The sequence below is a fragment of the Perognathus longimembris genome, chromosome 3, assembly GCF_023159225.1.
Source record: "Perognathus longimembris pacificus isolate PPM17 chromosome 3, ASM2315922v1, whole genome shotgun sequence".
Classification (NCBI taxonomy): Eukaryota; Metazoa; Chordata; class Mammalia; order Rodentia; family Heteromyidae; genus Perognathus; species Perognathus longimembris.
The window spans coordinates 80,598,672-80,612,779 of NC_063163.1; the positions used below are offsets into that span (position 1 = coordinate 80,598,672).

At 42.0% G+C, this 14,108-nt stretch overlaps 1 protein-coding gene across 8 annotated transcripts in view; it reads right to left on the reverse strand.

The window, feature by feature from the left end:
* The window catches only part of Git2 (GIT ArfGAP 2), a 51,198-nt gene that overhangs the window by 4,117 nt on the left and 32,973 nt on the right, over window positions 1–14,108 (reverse strand). For 5 of the 8 annotated variants that reach the window (XM_048342808.1, XM_048342804.1, XM_048342807.1 and 2 more), the window contains 5 exons: window positions 10,056–10,304; window positions 8,402–8,491; window positions 3,075–3,157; window positions 2,134–2,316; window positions 34–97 (listed from right to left, as the gene is read on the reverse strand). In XM_048342808.1, coding sequence (XP_048198765.1) covers window positions 34–97; window positions 2,134–2,316; window positions 3,075–3,157; window positions 8,402–8,491; window positions 10,056–10,304 — 669 coding nt within the window. Of the gene's footprint in view, window positions 1–33; window positions 98–2,133; window positions 2,317–3,074; window positions 3,158–8,401; window positions 8,492–10,055; window positions 10,305–11,073; window positions 11,603–14,108 lie in introns of those variants that run through there. The other 3 variants (XM_048342809.1, XM_048342806.1, XM_048342810.1) reach the window with 2 other exon arrangements.

The window sequence follows — 14,108 nt, forward strand, 5'->3', positions numbered from 1 at the left end:
CTAGAGCGAGTGAGTGAGTAGGAAGCGACTTACTTTGGGGAACAAGACAGCCATTTCTGTAACGGCGCCGTGTATCCTCTCGGAGCATGGAGAATAGCTGCAAAGTACCAGAGAGGTCACTCAAAGACAGAATGATGTGGAGACAGAGTTCTCAGGGGCTGGAACACATTCCACTATGTTCCTCTACTGTAAAGGAATGTAAGATGTCCAGGATGCTGAGGCAGGGACCTGACTGCCTGGCGTCCCACACCTTCAGAATGTACACATTACAAAGCAAGCTTTTCATCCTTTCAGGAAAATTCCTTCAGCCTGATAAAACAGTCTCCAAAGATGAAATGTGGCAGCCTGCACTACTAGCCAGGTGAAGCCACAAAATGGCTCATAAAGGCATTCATACCTAAAGTTGGTCATTTACTTCTCATGTTTCATCTTCCTAATTTCTAGAAATTGACAAAAAAAAAAAAAAGCCAAGGACTTCAATGCCAAAGTCCACAAAAGTGAAAAATAAAGGACTAAAAAATATTTCCTTTTACTTGTAAGTGTGGCCTGTACTTCAATACCCATGTGCTATTTAACCAATGGCCACTTCTAAGTTCCTTTCCTTCAAAGGTATCTAAGTTGCTAGGGGTGAAAAACCTTCACCTCCTGGAAAGAGAGAACTGAGGTTTGCATCACATATTTGTGACACTTATCATTGTCCCTAAGAGCTTATTTGTGATAAACATGGCTGGCACCATCAACATATACTGACAAACTCTAAAAAGCAAGACCCACTGACTCTGTCCTTATCCTTCCTTCCACACAGCCTGGTCCTCCAGGAAAGAGACCCCCGTAACAGCCCCACAGCCCTTTGAGGTCGGATCACTGTCACTCATTTTTCTCAAGTGAGAAAATTGAAACTCAGAGAGGACAACATGCCCTAGGCCCACAGCAGTGAGAAAAAGGCTGAGTTCCAGCTTGCTGACAGTGCCCCTGACAGCAGTGATGTGACGGGCCCACGTCTTCCTTTATAGCTAGCCTCGTTTCACTCATGCCTGGTAATCTGAACTCAGGGATTTTACTTCCATCCAGATTCCTATGTTTGGCACTCTGCCAAGCAGCAGATAGGGCTAATTTTCTGCACCTTCAAGTGTAAAGGCTTTAGTACAACATGAAGTTATAAATGAGAACATCTCAGATGTATAAGTAACCAGAGATTTTAAACACAACTTGAACAATTTATAAGATATAAGTTCTCTAGATCAAGTTCTGGTTTTAAATCAAAAGTGTGAATTATTAAAATCTACATCGCTCTTTCATGGTCACCAATTAGACCAAGTACTATATTACAATCTTCGAATCCAGAAATGGCCTTAGAGGAAATACATGTATTTTTGACAACTTTCAAAGTGGATACAATGTAAGCATCTTTTTAGTGTGAAACAGCAGCACAGAAATTCTGGAACTATAGACAATCAAAAGAACACACTGTGAAGTGGGGAAGGAGCCGTTCTTGGGCTGAGGTCTCTCTAACACTGTCATATCTACACCATGGAAAGCTGTGAACAGTGAGTGACACTGTGGCTGGGGTGAACAACTGCTTTCTCAGACCTAATAGCACGATGTTTCAGTGTGTCCAGATTCACTGTGGGAAGCTAGAATGCCATGCAGATTAGTCACAACTTAGCAGAATTCTTGGAGAACAAAAGGATCAGTTAGAGTAGGAGCCAGTCAGCCCTTCCTTATAGGAAGAAATACCTCATTCTAAGGCAAGGAGCCTTCCCAGTCTTCATGTGTACACTGTACACAAGGGAACCACATGGGAAGAGATCAGGCTCCTTTCAGGACTTGGTCTGTCTCAGCAACCTGTCTACCTGAGGACAACTGAGAATTAGGATTATTGCTGTCCCCAATACACAGAATATTTCTTATCTAGATCTATGGTCTATATGTATTCCTAGATCCATCTATTTTCTGAGCTTCATAAAATGAAAACAAAAATACCATGCAAAACCTCCAAACAAACATATTTGTCCTTAAGTTTTCATCTACCTTAAAGCCAGCACATTGGAAACAATCCCTGTTCAGAATTTGAGCAGCACCCCTTTTGAATTATCAATACACCTCTCCCAGGGCAGGACCGCAGCCCCTCACCTGTCATGCTTGTTTTCCTGGGCTGCTCTTAGAAGCTCCTGTATGTTTTTGGTGATCTGTTCAGTCTTCCGGATGACGTCTTCAGTGCTGGGGAGCATGGGGCTTATATGGGGTTCTGCCAAGTCTGGTAATGAGCAATCACCCTGCCATACCATACTCCGTTGCCTTCCTTTCCGGCTTGACCTGTGAACGGTGAAGAGATATGCCTTAGTTTTAAGGAGCTCATCTTTCCCATTGGCTAAATGCATAAACAGGCCTTTTTTGTGGTTTATCTTGTCTAGCAGCAAGCTCAAAGGGCCTTGCTTCGCCAGCTAGCAGCTATAGCTTACCTGTATAGGACAAAGGGGAAAACGGAAAGGAAAAAGTGAAGTAGGGGGAAGGTGTTTTGTTATACAATAAACTCAACTGCAGCCGAGCCCATTGTTTGGGGATGCCAATGTACAATGTAAACCGATGTCAACTTAACAATGCATTATCTGGGCAATGGTGGCTCACGCTAGTAATCCTACTCAGGAGGCTGAGATTTGAGGATTGAAGTCCAAAGCCAGTCCAGGCAGGAAAGTCCATGGGACTCATCTCCAATTAACCAGCAAAAAGCCAATGTGGAGGTACAGTTCAGGGGTAGAACATAAACCTTGAGCCAAAAAGCTTAGGGACAGCACCCACACCCTGAGTTCAAGGTCTAGTACTGGTACAAAAAAAAAATGCAATACTGATTGTGAATACACTAGGTATCTAGAGACAGTTGTAGTATGCAGTTTATAGGACACAAAGCACCTGTGGCAATAATGAACACTGAATGGATATAAACTATGAATATACACTTGAATATTTTAAGACTTTCAAGGTCTGAGGGGAGAGACAAAAGGTATAGGTGGCCCCGGCCTGGAAGGTGTCTGGCACTTGACAGCCCGCTCTCCAGCACACTGTCCCTGCTGTACCCCTTGTCCTCTGGCTCCATGTCATTGGGAGTGTTGTCATAGTCACTCTCGGGTGTGCTGTTCTGCTTCTCCAGCCTGGAAGCCTACAAGAAAAGGGGACCGCTATGAGTTTTGAATGTGAGACACCTGGGAATTGTCCCAGAGAAGCATTCCCTGTGAGGCTACATGACCTTCATATCCAGAGCTCATTTGAAAAGGAGCTAACCCTTTTCACTTCTTAGCTCAGAGGCTAATCTATCAACATATCCTCTGTATAAACTAATAAACTGACAGGCAAGCAAGGCTGTTTCATTTAGTTCTGAAAGGAATATAGAGTTTATAGCACAATGAGATGCAGTTAATATGCAAACACACCAGCACTTAGCTGACCACAGACCTTCAGAGATGGAAACTACCTACAGATAATCTGGATTAACCCCAAGTGAAATGAAGGACCACAAAAGCTGGCTGGCCACTGAAAGACACAAAGCCTGCAGAATAAGAGACTCATAGTCTACACAGAGATTTCAATATTCAATGTCCAAGGCTTAAGTGGCTGCCACTACTTAAAGCATGAAGAACACATTCAAAGAGTTTTGGGAAGGTATTAAGAAAACTGGCACTTAGGTTACAGCCACCTGTTTGTAAACCCAAATGGATTATCCCAGTAGGATACTTGAGTATAAATTACTTTTATCTGTTTCCAAAAATATCTACCGTTTAAAACAGTGTTCAAAACAATAGGTTCAAAAATGTGACATAGAGCCAGGCGCTGGTACATGCCTGTAGTCCTAGCTACTCAGGAGGCTGAGTTCTGAGGATCGAGGTTCAAAGCCAGCTGGGGCAAAAGTCCATGTGTTTCTTATCTCTAATTAACCACCAGAAAACTGGAAATAGCGTTGTAGCTCAAAGTGGTAAGGCGCTAGACTTGAGCTGAAGAGCTCAGGGACAGCACCCCAGACCCACAGTTGAAGCCCCACAAGTGAAAAAAAAAAAGATATAGTTTAAAGGTAAAAACCCTAAAAATGTTTTGGGCAAATGGCAGCATTACTAACAATAAAATGTGAAGGGAAGCACATTTCTCTGAAGGGAATTACATTAGTTCTATCATGTTTAGTGAAAAACTACTTTCCCTCAATATTCATTTTAGCTATGTTTGAGAATTTTTTTTTCATCTAGAAATTGCTATAAGTTGATTCAAAACTTGAAAGTGTGGGCAGTATCTTTTTTTTTTTTTTTTGGCCAGTCCTGGGCCTTGGACTCAGGGCCTGAGCACTGTCCCTGGCTTCCTTTTTGCTCAAGGCTAGCACTCTGCCACTTGAGCCACAGCGCCACTTCTGGCTGTTTTCTGTATGTGTGGTGCTTGGGAATCGAACCCAGGGCCTCAGGTATGTGAGGCAAGCTCTCTCGCCACTAGGCCATATCCCCAGCCCCGTGGGCAGTATCTCTATACATACTTTAAAATCCTTTATGAGGGCTTTATATAGCTTACCCACCTAACAGAATTGTCACTTTTTTTTTCAAAATGACTGAAAAAATTGATAAAACTTGAAAGTGCTTACCTTGCAAAATACAAGTATGAGCTACTTTTCAGCTCTACAACTTAAATTTAATCCAAGTTAATCGAAATGTGCAAAGACAGAATTTTATGGCTATCGCAATAAAATATAACTAAGGATCTATAAGAAAAGAGCTTTGTTTAAGCACACAGAGAAACAAGGGGTGGCATTTAGAAGCATGGCTATATTGGAGGAATTCAGTTTCAGAAAGTCTACAGAAGGTCTGGCTTTTTATTCTTAGTAATAATGATTCCTGGCCTTCTGACAGCCCTATAGGTACTGGCCAGCTCAAGGTGGGACTGCCCACGCCACTCTGTTTACTGTCCCTATCATCTCTCTTCTCCTCCCAGGGCAGATACTCTTTCATGCTTTCTGGAGATGTTCTACTTAATCCCTACCCACATTAATAGAGGAGACACTAAAATTTAATGTGACCTCTCTAGCTCCTCAAATTTACCTGACAAGTGACTAAAAGCTTTGCCTTAGAGCCAGATGAGGTGTTTATAAAGCTAAATTCTGTAACTAGTTCTGCTTCACCTGTTGCCTGATTTTGATCTGGCTGTTAAGTGAGCCAGTGGGCTGCTGGTTATAGAGGCCTGGATGAAGAGCAAAAGGCCACATGTCCATGGTCATTATGTCCAGTACAGAGATGGTGAGACCAGGGTTTTATGGACATAGTCTCAGATCCCTACCCCCAAACCCTTCTTTTTTTTTTTTTTTTTTTTTTTTTGCCAGTCCTGGGCCTTGGACTCAGGGCCTGAGTACTGTCCCTGGCTTCTTCCCGCTCAAGGCTAGCACTCTGCCACTTGAGCCACAGCGCCGCTTCTGGCCGTTTTCTGTATATGTGGTGCTGGGGAATCGAACCTAGGGCCTCGTGTATCCGAGGCAGGCACTCTTGCCGCTAGGCTATATCCCCAGCCCCTCCCCAAACCCTTCTTACCGTTCATCAGGAATGTCTGACTAACTTTCAAATTTATTTTCCTTTCATGTGGTCCCACACAACTGAATAAAAATTGCACTTAAATAATTACACTGTAAATGTCACTCAGAGCTGTTCCAGCAAGAGAAAATCTAGAAAATAAAATTAACTCCCCCCAAATTCCACTTGTTTTTTTTGGTCTGTTTTTGGTGCCAATCCTGGGGATGGAACACAGGGCCTGGATGCTGTCCCTGAGCTATTTTTGCTCAAGGCTAGCGCTCTGTCCCTTGAGCCACAGCTCTACTTCAGGCTTTGGTAGTTAATTGGAGATAAAAGTCTCTCACCGACTTTCCTGCTAGCTTCAAACTATGATCCTCAGATCTCAGCCATCTGAGCAGCTAGGATTACAGTTGTGAGTCAAAAGTACTAGGCTTTTTTTTTTTTTTTTTTTTTAGCAGAATACTGAACTCAGTCGGGGCTTTGCACTTGTTATCAAGTGCCTTTCCACTGAGTTAAATCTCTAACCCCCTTGTTTGGGGTTTTTGAGACAAGGTCTTACTATACAGTCCAGACTGGCCTTGAACTAGTGATACTCAGGCCTCAGCATCACAAAGTTCCAAACTTTTATAGTGGATATTTTTACTTTCCTTGATGGAGATTTGATAATTGCAAATGAACACATTATCCACAATGATCAAAATTTCATTTAAACATTTTAAAAGAGTAACAACTTGTGTACCAAGCACAGAAAACAACTACCCAAGAAATCAGTTACTTACACGTGAAGTCCTTCCTCGTTGTCAACAAAAGCATTCAGGATTTCAATGTAGCCAGCATTCAGTTTTATGAAAATTATTGTGAACATGCAGAGCCAGGGGCTATTAGTTAAAAGTATTGCTCTCAAAGCTGTTAATGGGAAAGTTACCTCATAGGCTGGTGCTGGTTTGGTTTATTAATAAATTTGCAGTTTGTTTTGAATATAAGACACACCATAAAAATCTAAGCCTGTGATGAGGCTGTCAGCAACAATGCAACTGATCTGTTCAAATGATTGCTGTCATTTCTGTATAAAGTTATCTCAGCAAACAGTCCTGGCAATGATTTTCTTTTCTCCTATATTGGGGTTTGAACTTTTCTAAGGTTACCAAAAATAAAAATAAAATTAAATCCCACTAAATTTCAGTGGACAATCCAAGGTTTGCTCAACTTTCACTTAACCAAATTTCAAATGAGATGCTCTATTAGTATTTTTCTGTCTTTTAGGTTGTTTTTGGTGTCAATACCAGGGCTTGAACGCAAGGCCAACTTGTGTCATGGCTAGCATTCTACCACTTGATCCACACCTGCAGCCTAGTTTTTTGGCTGGTGAATTGGAGACAGTCTCAAACTTCTTTGCTCAGCTGGCAGAGAACAGCTGGTTTTGAACAATGATCCGCTGATCTCAGTCTTCTGAATAGCTATGATTACAGCAGTAAGCCATTGGTACCCAGCTACAGTTCAGTTCGAGGGCTACTAGGACTATTATACACCAGATTTTTTTTTCCAGTACTGGATTTTGAACTCAGGACCTTAAGCTTGCTAAGTAGGTACTCCACTGCTGAGCCACATCTCTAGCATGGTTGTTGTGCTGGGTGTTTTTGAGATAGAGTCTTGCTTTCTGTCAAGCGTGTACCTGGTCCTTAATCTACCTATTTTAAGCTTACTAGTCATAGTTGATGGTTGTAGCTGAGATAACTAGCATGTGCCATCACACCCAGCTCTCAGTTGAGAAAGGGTCTTGTGAACAGAATTTTCTGCCTGAGCTGGCCTCAAATCTCAATCCTCCCAATCTCTGGCTCCCAAGAGGCTAGGATTACAGATGTGAGCTACTCCAGTACCTGGCTAAAAATTATTTTCAATAGACTACTTCAAATGTACAGTTAGGTATCTCCAAAGGGTCTTGTCTAGTCACATGCCACGGGCAATGGATCATTCCTAGGTGTGGAAGGAATGGCCAAAGGTATAGTGCAAGTCCCACCTTGTCTATAAATTCCTCCTCTCTGCTTTAATTTCCCTTCATTAAAAACAGCTAATTCTGGAACCTGAATGCAAAGTTTCAAAGCCTGGACTTTTCCCATAGCTTTCTCAAGTGAATACGTGAAGTCATGTCCTCTTCGTGCATGAAAGCAATCTAAAAAATAAAATCGACTACCTTTATGAAGAGGTGCCACATAAGTCCTTAGGACCCTTTATAAAGGTAGGCAGAAGGAGCTGCTTTAAAAGCTCCTGGTGCTTCTTCCTCTTAAGAAGTTTAGTAGGGTCATGTACCCAGCAGGCCAGGTCTACCCAATCAATCCAAGTGAAGTCTGATGGCCACGGCTGCCTGCACTCCTCTACTGCGGCTAAGTGTGCCAATTCCAATTCCGGAATTTAGCTGCCAGCAGTTAAAAAAAAACAACAAGGTATGACATTTTTGTGATAGTCCAAACACAGCCATTTTAATCTGTTAACTGTAGTGGTGAATAAATGGGACAGACATTCCCTATTACAATAATTATATAACCAGCAGCCAGCTAATTTTCTGATTAAAAGACAGTATGCTCAAAATTAATGGTGTAAGATGATTCACAACCTTTTGTTACATATGTGAAAATCAGCAGTGTGGAGTTAGAAGGAAGGCTGCCTCTCTACACATATGCGTGCATGTGTGCATGAGTTTGCGTGCCGCTGTGCTGTGGGAAACCCGGAGGGAAGCTCTGCCTCATGCAGGACAGAGGGCAGTTAGCAAGGGACAGGGACAGGGACAGGGACAGGAGGGCCTGCGCCCAAGCACAAAGCACCCAGGAGCTCTGCCCCTCCACTAGAGCAGGCCATTCCCGAGTGTACTTAACCCTTCGGGCGCTCTCGTCCCTCGACCAGGAAAGTGTGGAGGGGAAGGAAGGCAGAGACGAAGAGGAGGTCACAAGCGCACTCCTCCCAATCTAGAATGGGAAAGAGAAACAGGCTCGGCAAAATACGAAACAAACAAACCCCTGACCACCTACCCTGGCTTCAGGAAAAGAACCCAAGGATACAAACATACTGCAACTAGGGAAGCCAGGATGTTCAGATGACAAAGGCTTTGAGGTGTTTAATCCCTTGGGGAAACACCTCCAGGAAATTGTTCTAGCACATTCCTCACACTTGCTGGTAGTTTTGTGTTGTTGTTTTTTAAATGGATAGCATAAAATGATATTTCTTTTTCAACCAAGACCAATATAAAATGAGAAACCATACAAATGATTACAAATTGGTATATGCTATCATTCTAATCTTTACCATGTGACAGAACTTTTGAAATGACATCCTTATATTCTAAATGTTTATGAGATAGTGTGGAGCTAAGAAAAGTGGCTTTTCCTAAATTGTTTTCAGTTACACCAAAGAAAGTAATTTTCACTTAGTTCAAAGGCTCACTACACCAAATGTCTCAAAACAATTGCCTTCTAGAGTTAAACCCCAACAATCTCAAAAGCTCAAACAATGCAATCCCAGTTATATACAACAACGCTACAATTCCGCTACTGGGAAGTCTGACAAAATTAAGCTAGGCTTAATTTACTCGATCATATTCTTTTCTTTCTCTCTCTCTCTTTTTTTTTTTTTTGGTCTTTTCTTTTTTGATACTGGAGATCGAACCCAGGATATTGTACTTGCTAGAGAAGTGCTTTGCCACTGAGCTACATCCCAACCCTAGATCATATTCTTTACTTTGCATTTACCCTGACAATTTTTTGAAATGCATACAATTTGAAGAAACAGCTGTTGACACTCAAGAGGATAAATATTACTCTGAAGAAAGCATTAAAAAGTTTTTAATGTCTGTAACATTTTGCCAAAATGTAACATTTTTATAATAAATTCATCTAGAAGACATATGACTTGAAAACCTCACAACATGATACTCAATGTAAAATAAGATGGTTGGGACCTTGCTTCAGAATGGCATTTGAAGTTTCACATGTGTAAAGTAGATCCAGACCCCTTTTATCTTGTCGTTATGAGATGACGAAGCCATACTTCCTCCAGGAAGAGCCTAACCCAGCAGGTGTGGACAGGCTGTAAGGCTTGTAGCTTTCAGGATATGCCTTGGCATGCCAGACCACAGGGACCACCTGCTCACATGGATGCTGGTGAAGGATATCTTAGAATTAAGGGGTGTAGTTTGTAAAGAGATACTCTACAGGTGGCCTTTATAATTTGCTGATATTTGTTGAAGTGGGAATAAAAGGAAACTTTGCACAAAAAGTTCCTACATGGGCTGGCTGGGAAATATATCATGCAAATGTGAAGACAGAAGGAGTGAAAGTAAGAGCTAGAATTCCCCACCTTGACCAGAAAACTTTCAGTCCTCTTCCCCATGTGCTTATAGCAACACTGAAAGCATTTGTGGACAAGTTAATACAGCAAATACAAGGGCAACACTTAGAGCCCAGTTTGGCAAAGCAGAGGCAGAGTAATCAGGCTGCACAGAGTAAACATGAAAGAGCTAGTGGTATTACTTACATGTGCAGGAAAGGGCTGGAGTCTTGTCCTGCTTTCCTCAGGGTGGTTTGCTTCTCCTATTGGGAGATACGGTTTCTGACCTGATCCCGTCTCATACATGGACATGGGCCTACTGCCCCGGGCAGACGGACGTCGCTTTAAGGAAGAGTGGTTGGAAGAGTCTGGGTACTCAGAACCAGTCTGCACCTGATAAACATTGGTTGTGGCCTGTTTCCTGAGGCTCGAATTCTCACTCTGGAGTGTTTGAAGCTGAAAGAAATGTTTGGCAGTGGGACTGTGTTTTTTCATAGCAAGCAGACAAAACAAACAGCAAGTAAACAAACACAACTACCAGCTTAAAACAGTAAGAACAATAACAGCTCAGGATTGAAGGTAAAAAAGCAACTATAAACATGAACTCTTTCTTCTGGAATAAGTAAAATGCATTCCACTCACTTCACCATACAGGCTAATTAGTTTCATTTCTGAATGGGGGAGGGTTAGTTTGGGAATTTGAAAAACGAAATGTCTAGCCACTTAAAATTTTGTCATGGTGGGGCAAGGAAACATTTTCAGGCAGGCTGTATTCTGGATTGTTCTAAGGCTGTCTCAGGCAAGGGCTTGAGATTATTAAAATATCATTGAAGTGCTTTTCAAATGAACCCTGAGCAATTTGCAAATGCCAAGAGTGACAGCAGACACCATGGTAGCAGCAGGAAGATAACTAGTATTGCTCTGCAAAGCAAGAAAGACAGTGAGTTCACCTATGGAAAATCAGATCCCCTAATGCTTTCCAAAGAGCCAACAAGAAAATTATGATCAGAAAATTTTTATTACATAATACTCTTGGTATTCCAAAAATTCAGCACTTTTAAAAAAATAAAAGGGAAAACTGAATCATGGTAAGTTTGCTATATTAATAGATCATGAAGAAAACTGGAAACCTATGGAACTGTGTTAGCATCTTCACATGAAGGAATGTTCCACGTAGCACACTTGCTTCCCTCTGGTGATCCATCTTTTTTTGTTTTTGTTTTTGTTTTGGCAGGGCTGGAGTATGTGGCCTATCTCTCTTTAGGCTTCATCACCCCCAAACCCATGAATATGGTGGTGTCAGCTTTAACAGTCTAATCTGCCTGATACCCCATCCTCACTTTAGTTAAGACACTGTCACAGGGAGGCCCTGAACACTTTCCATTCCTCTCATGAAGGCTGCTTCACAATTAAGGGCTTGTTATCATCCAGCAATTTAAACACAAGGAGCTATGTCCATCTGCACAGGTCTTTCTCCTCTTCTGCACCTTCATCTTCCATGCCATTGAATAAGCTGATTGTGGTTTGAGTTCAGCTGTCTACTCTTAGAGACTGTAAACTCTGACCAATTCCCCTCTAGAACCAAGGTTTAAATCCATAAGCAATCATAGCTGCACCAGGAGATTCTCACTTCCCCATAGTAAACTCATGCAGTATTAGAGGTCACTCGCAATTTTCATTTATAAAGCATGACCAGTGAACAATGCACCAGTACTGGCTGGTCCTCTTCATTAATTAGCATCCTTTCCAGGCAACTGTTAAATGTGAAAGATCAGAGATAAATCATGCCACATTGTCAACTTCATTGAAAACTGTACCTAATTTTGAAATAAAATAATAACATCTTTGCTATGAAACAAATTCCTTTTTTTTTTCTTCTGCCGGTGCTGGGGCTTGAACTCTGGGCCTAGGCACTGTCCCTGAGCTCCTTTTGCTCAAGGCTAGGACTCTACCACTTGAGTCACAGGGCTACTTCCAGCTTTTTCTGAGTAGTTTATTGTAGATAAGAGTCTCAGACTTTCATGCCCGGGCTGGCTTCAAATCGCAATCCTCAGATCTCAGCCTCCTGAGTGGCTAGAATGACAGGCGTGAGCCACCAGTGCCTGGTAACAAATTCCTTATATTTAGTAGTGCTAAAATTCTGTGGAAGTATAGCTTCCTGCCTCTTGTAAAGAAAGAGTTCCTCCTCTGGCTTCTCAAAGCCATGAGAGAATGACTGACTGCTTCTATTCCACCAAGGCTTTCAAGGGTGCAATATGTATCTGCAACCTCTGCAACATGACAACAGCCTGGAGAAATTCCTGCATTCCGGGATAGATAGGCAGGAGATGCATGCCAAAATGATGTGATGGAAAATCCAAGGCCTTAACGGAATGGTCAAGACCCAGAGAATGAGAAGCCTGAATGATCTGAGTCTCTCTGAGGAGGACTTAAGGTGTTTATATGTGTATGAAAAAGTCGCTGTTTAGACCCAGGCACTGAATCAGTGGTTCATGATTTCTGCTTGGATTTTCTAGAATGTGCTATAAGATGGACCTGAGATCCTGGTTTCAGTTTTTAAAAAATTTTAGTGCTCTGTATTTACATAAATGTCCTTGGATAAATTTTGATGATATGTATAATATGTATGTATGTATTTTTTTCTTTCTGGTCAGCCATGGGGCTTGAACTCAGGGGATATGCACTGTCCCTGAGCTTTTTTGCTCAAGGGTAACACTCTATCACTTTGAGCTATAACTCCACTTCTGGTTTTTGAGTGGTTAATGAAAGAAGAGTCTCACAGGGACTTTTCTCCCTGGGATGGCTTTGAACCACAATCCTCAGATGTCAGCCTCCTGAGTAGCTAGAATTACAGGCATTAGCCACCAGTCCCTGGTGATGCTTTTAATAAGAACCAGACTAAACTCTGTTTGGAAGGAGGAAATAAGCAGGAAATAAATTATGGATAATTGAATAGTTTTGGAAACCAAATGTATTTCTAAGAATTGCAGAGATAACCCATGAGCAATGGTAAGTAATTTCACTCTGTAACTTCCTTTTTGATACTAAGGTCTGAATTCAAAGCCTCAAGCTTGCCTAGGAAGTGCTTTACCACTTGAGCTGCAACCCTACCCTGTTTTGCTTTCACTACTTTTCAGAAAGGACAGCCTAGAGCCAGCCTCAGACTATAATCATCTTGTTTCCCATGTGCCTGGAATTGAGGGAAACACCATGCCTAGCTTATTGAGATGGGGGTCTCACTGGCTTTTATCTGGGTTGGTCTTGAACTGTGATCCTCTTCATCTCTGTCTCCCAAGTAGCTGAGATTATGAGCATGAACAACCAGCTAATCTTTCACTCTGCCTTTTTTCCTTGGTGCCAGTACTGAGACTTGAACTCAGGGCCTTGAGCTCTTGTATGGCCTTTTCACGCTTAGCCGGAGCTCTACCACTTAAATTATCCAGTCAGGTTTTTTGGTTTTGGTTTTGGTTTTGCTGGTTAATTGGAGATAAAGTCTTGCAGACTTTTTTTTGCCAAGGCTGGCTTTGAATCTCAATCCTCAGGTCTCAGCTTCTCGAGGAGCTAAGATTACAGGCATGAGTTACCAATGCCTGGCCATTCAGAGATACAGGGTTATGGCTGATGATTTCTATGAATACTGAAAACATTACAGAATTTTTTTTTTTTTTGGCCAGTCCTGGGGCTTGGACTCAGGGCCTGAGCACTGTCCCTGGCTTCTTTTTGCTCAAGGCTAGCATTCTGCCACTTGAGCCACACCGCCACTTCTGGCCATTTTCTGTATATGTGGTGCTGGGGAATTGAACCCAGGGCCTTATGTATACGAGGCAAGCACTCTTGCCACTAGGCCATATCCCCAGCCCCCATTACAGAATTTTAAAAAGTAGTATTTGAAGATTAAAACCTGTCAGCATGTTTCAGAAGAAAAGTCAACCAAAATTTTTAGTCTCATTTATGAGACAAACTATAATCCATTAAGCAAGAAACTACTTTAGAAAAGGCAGAGAGTTAGGCCCCAGTAGTTCATGCCTGTAATCCTAGCTATTTAAGAGGCTAAGATCTGAGGATTATGATTTGAAGCCAGCCATAGCAGCAGAGTCCTAGATATTCCCTCTCCAGTCAAGCAGTGAGAAAGCTGGACTGGAAGTGTGGCTTAAGTGGTAGAGTGCCAGTTGTGATTTTTTTTTTTAAAGTGAGAGAAAAAGCCAAGTAAGAGCATGTGAGCAAGTGAGCTCAAGCTCTAGTACCAGCACAAAAATTAAA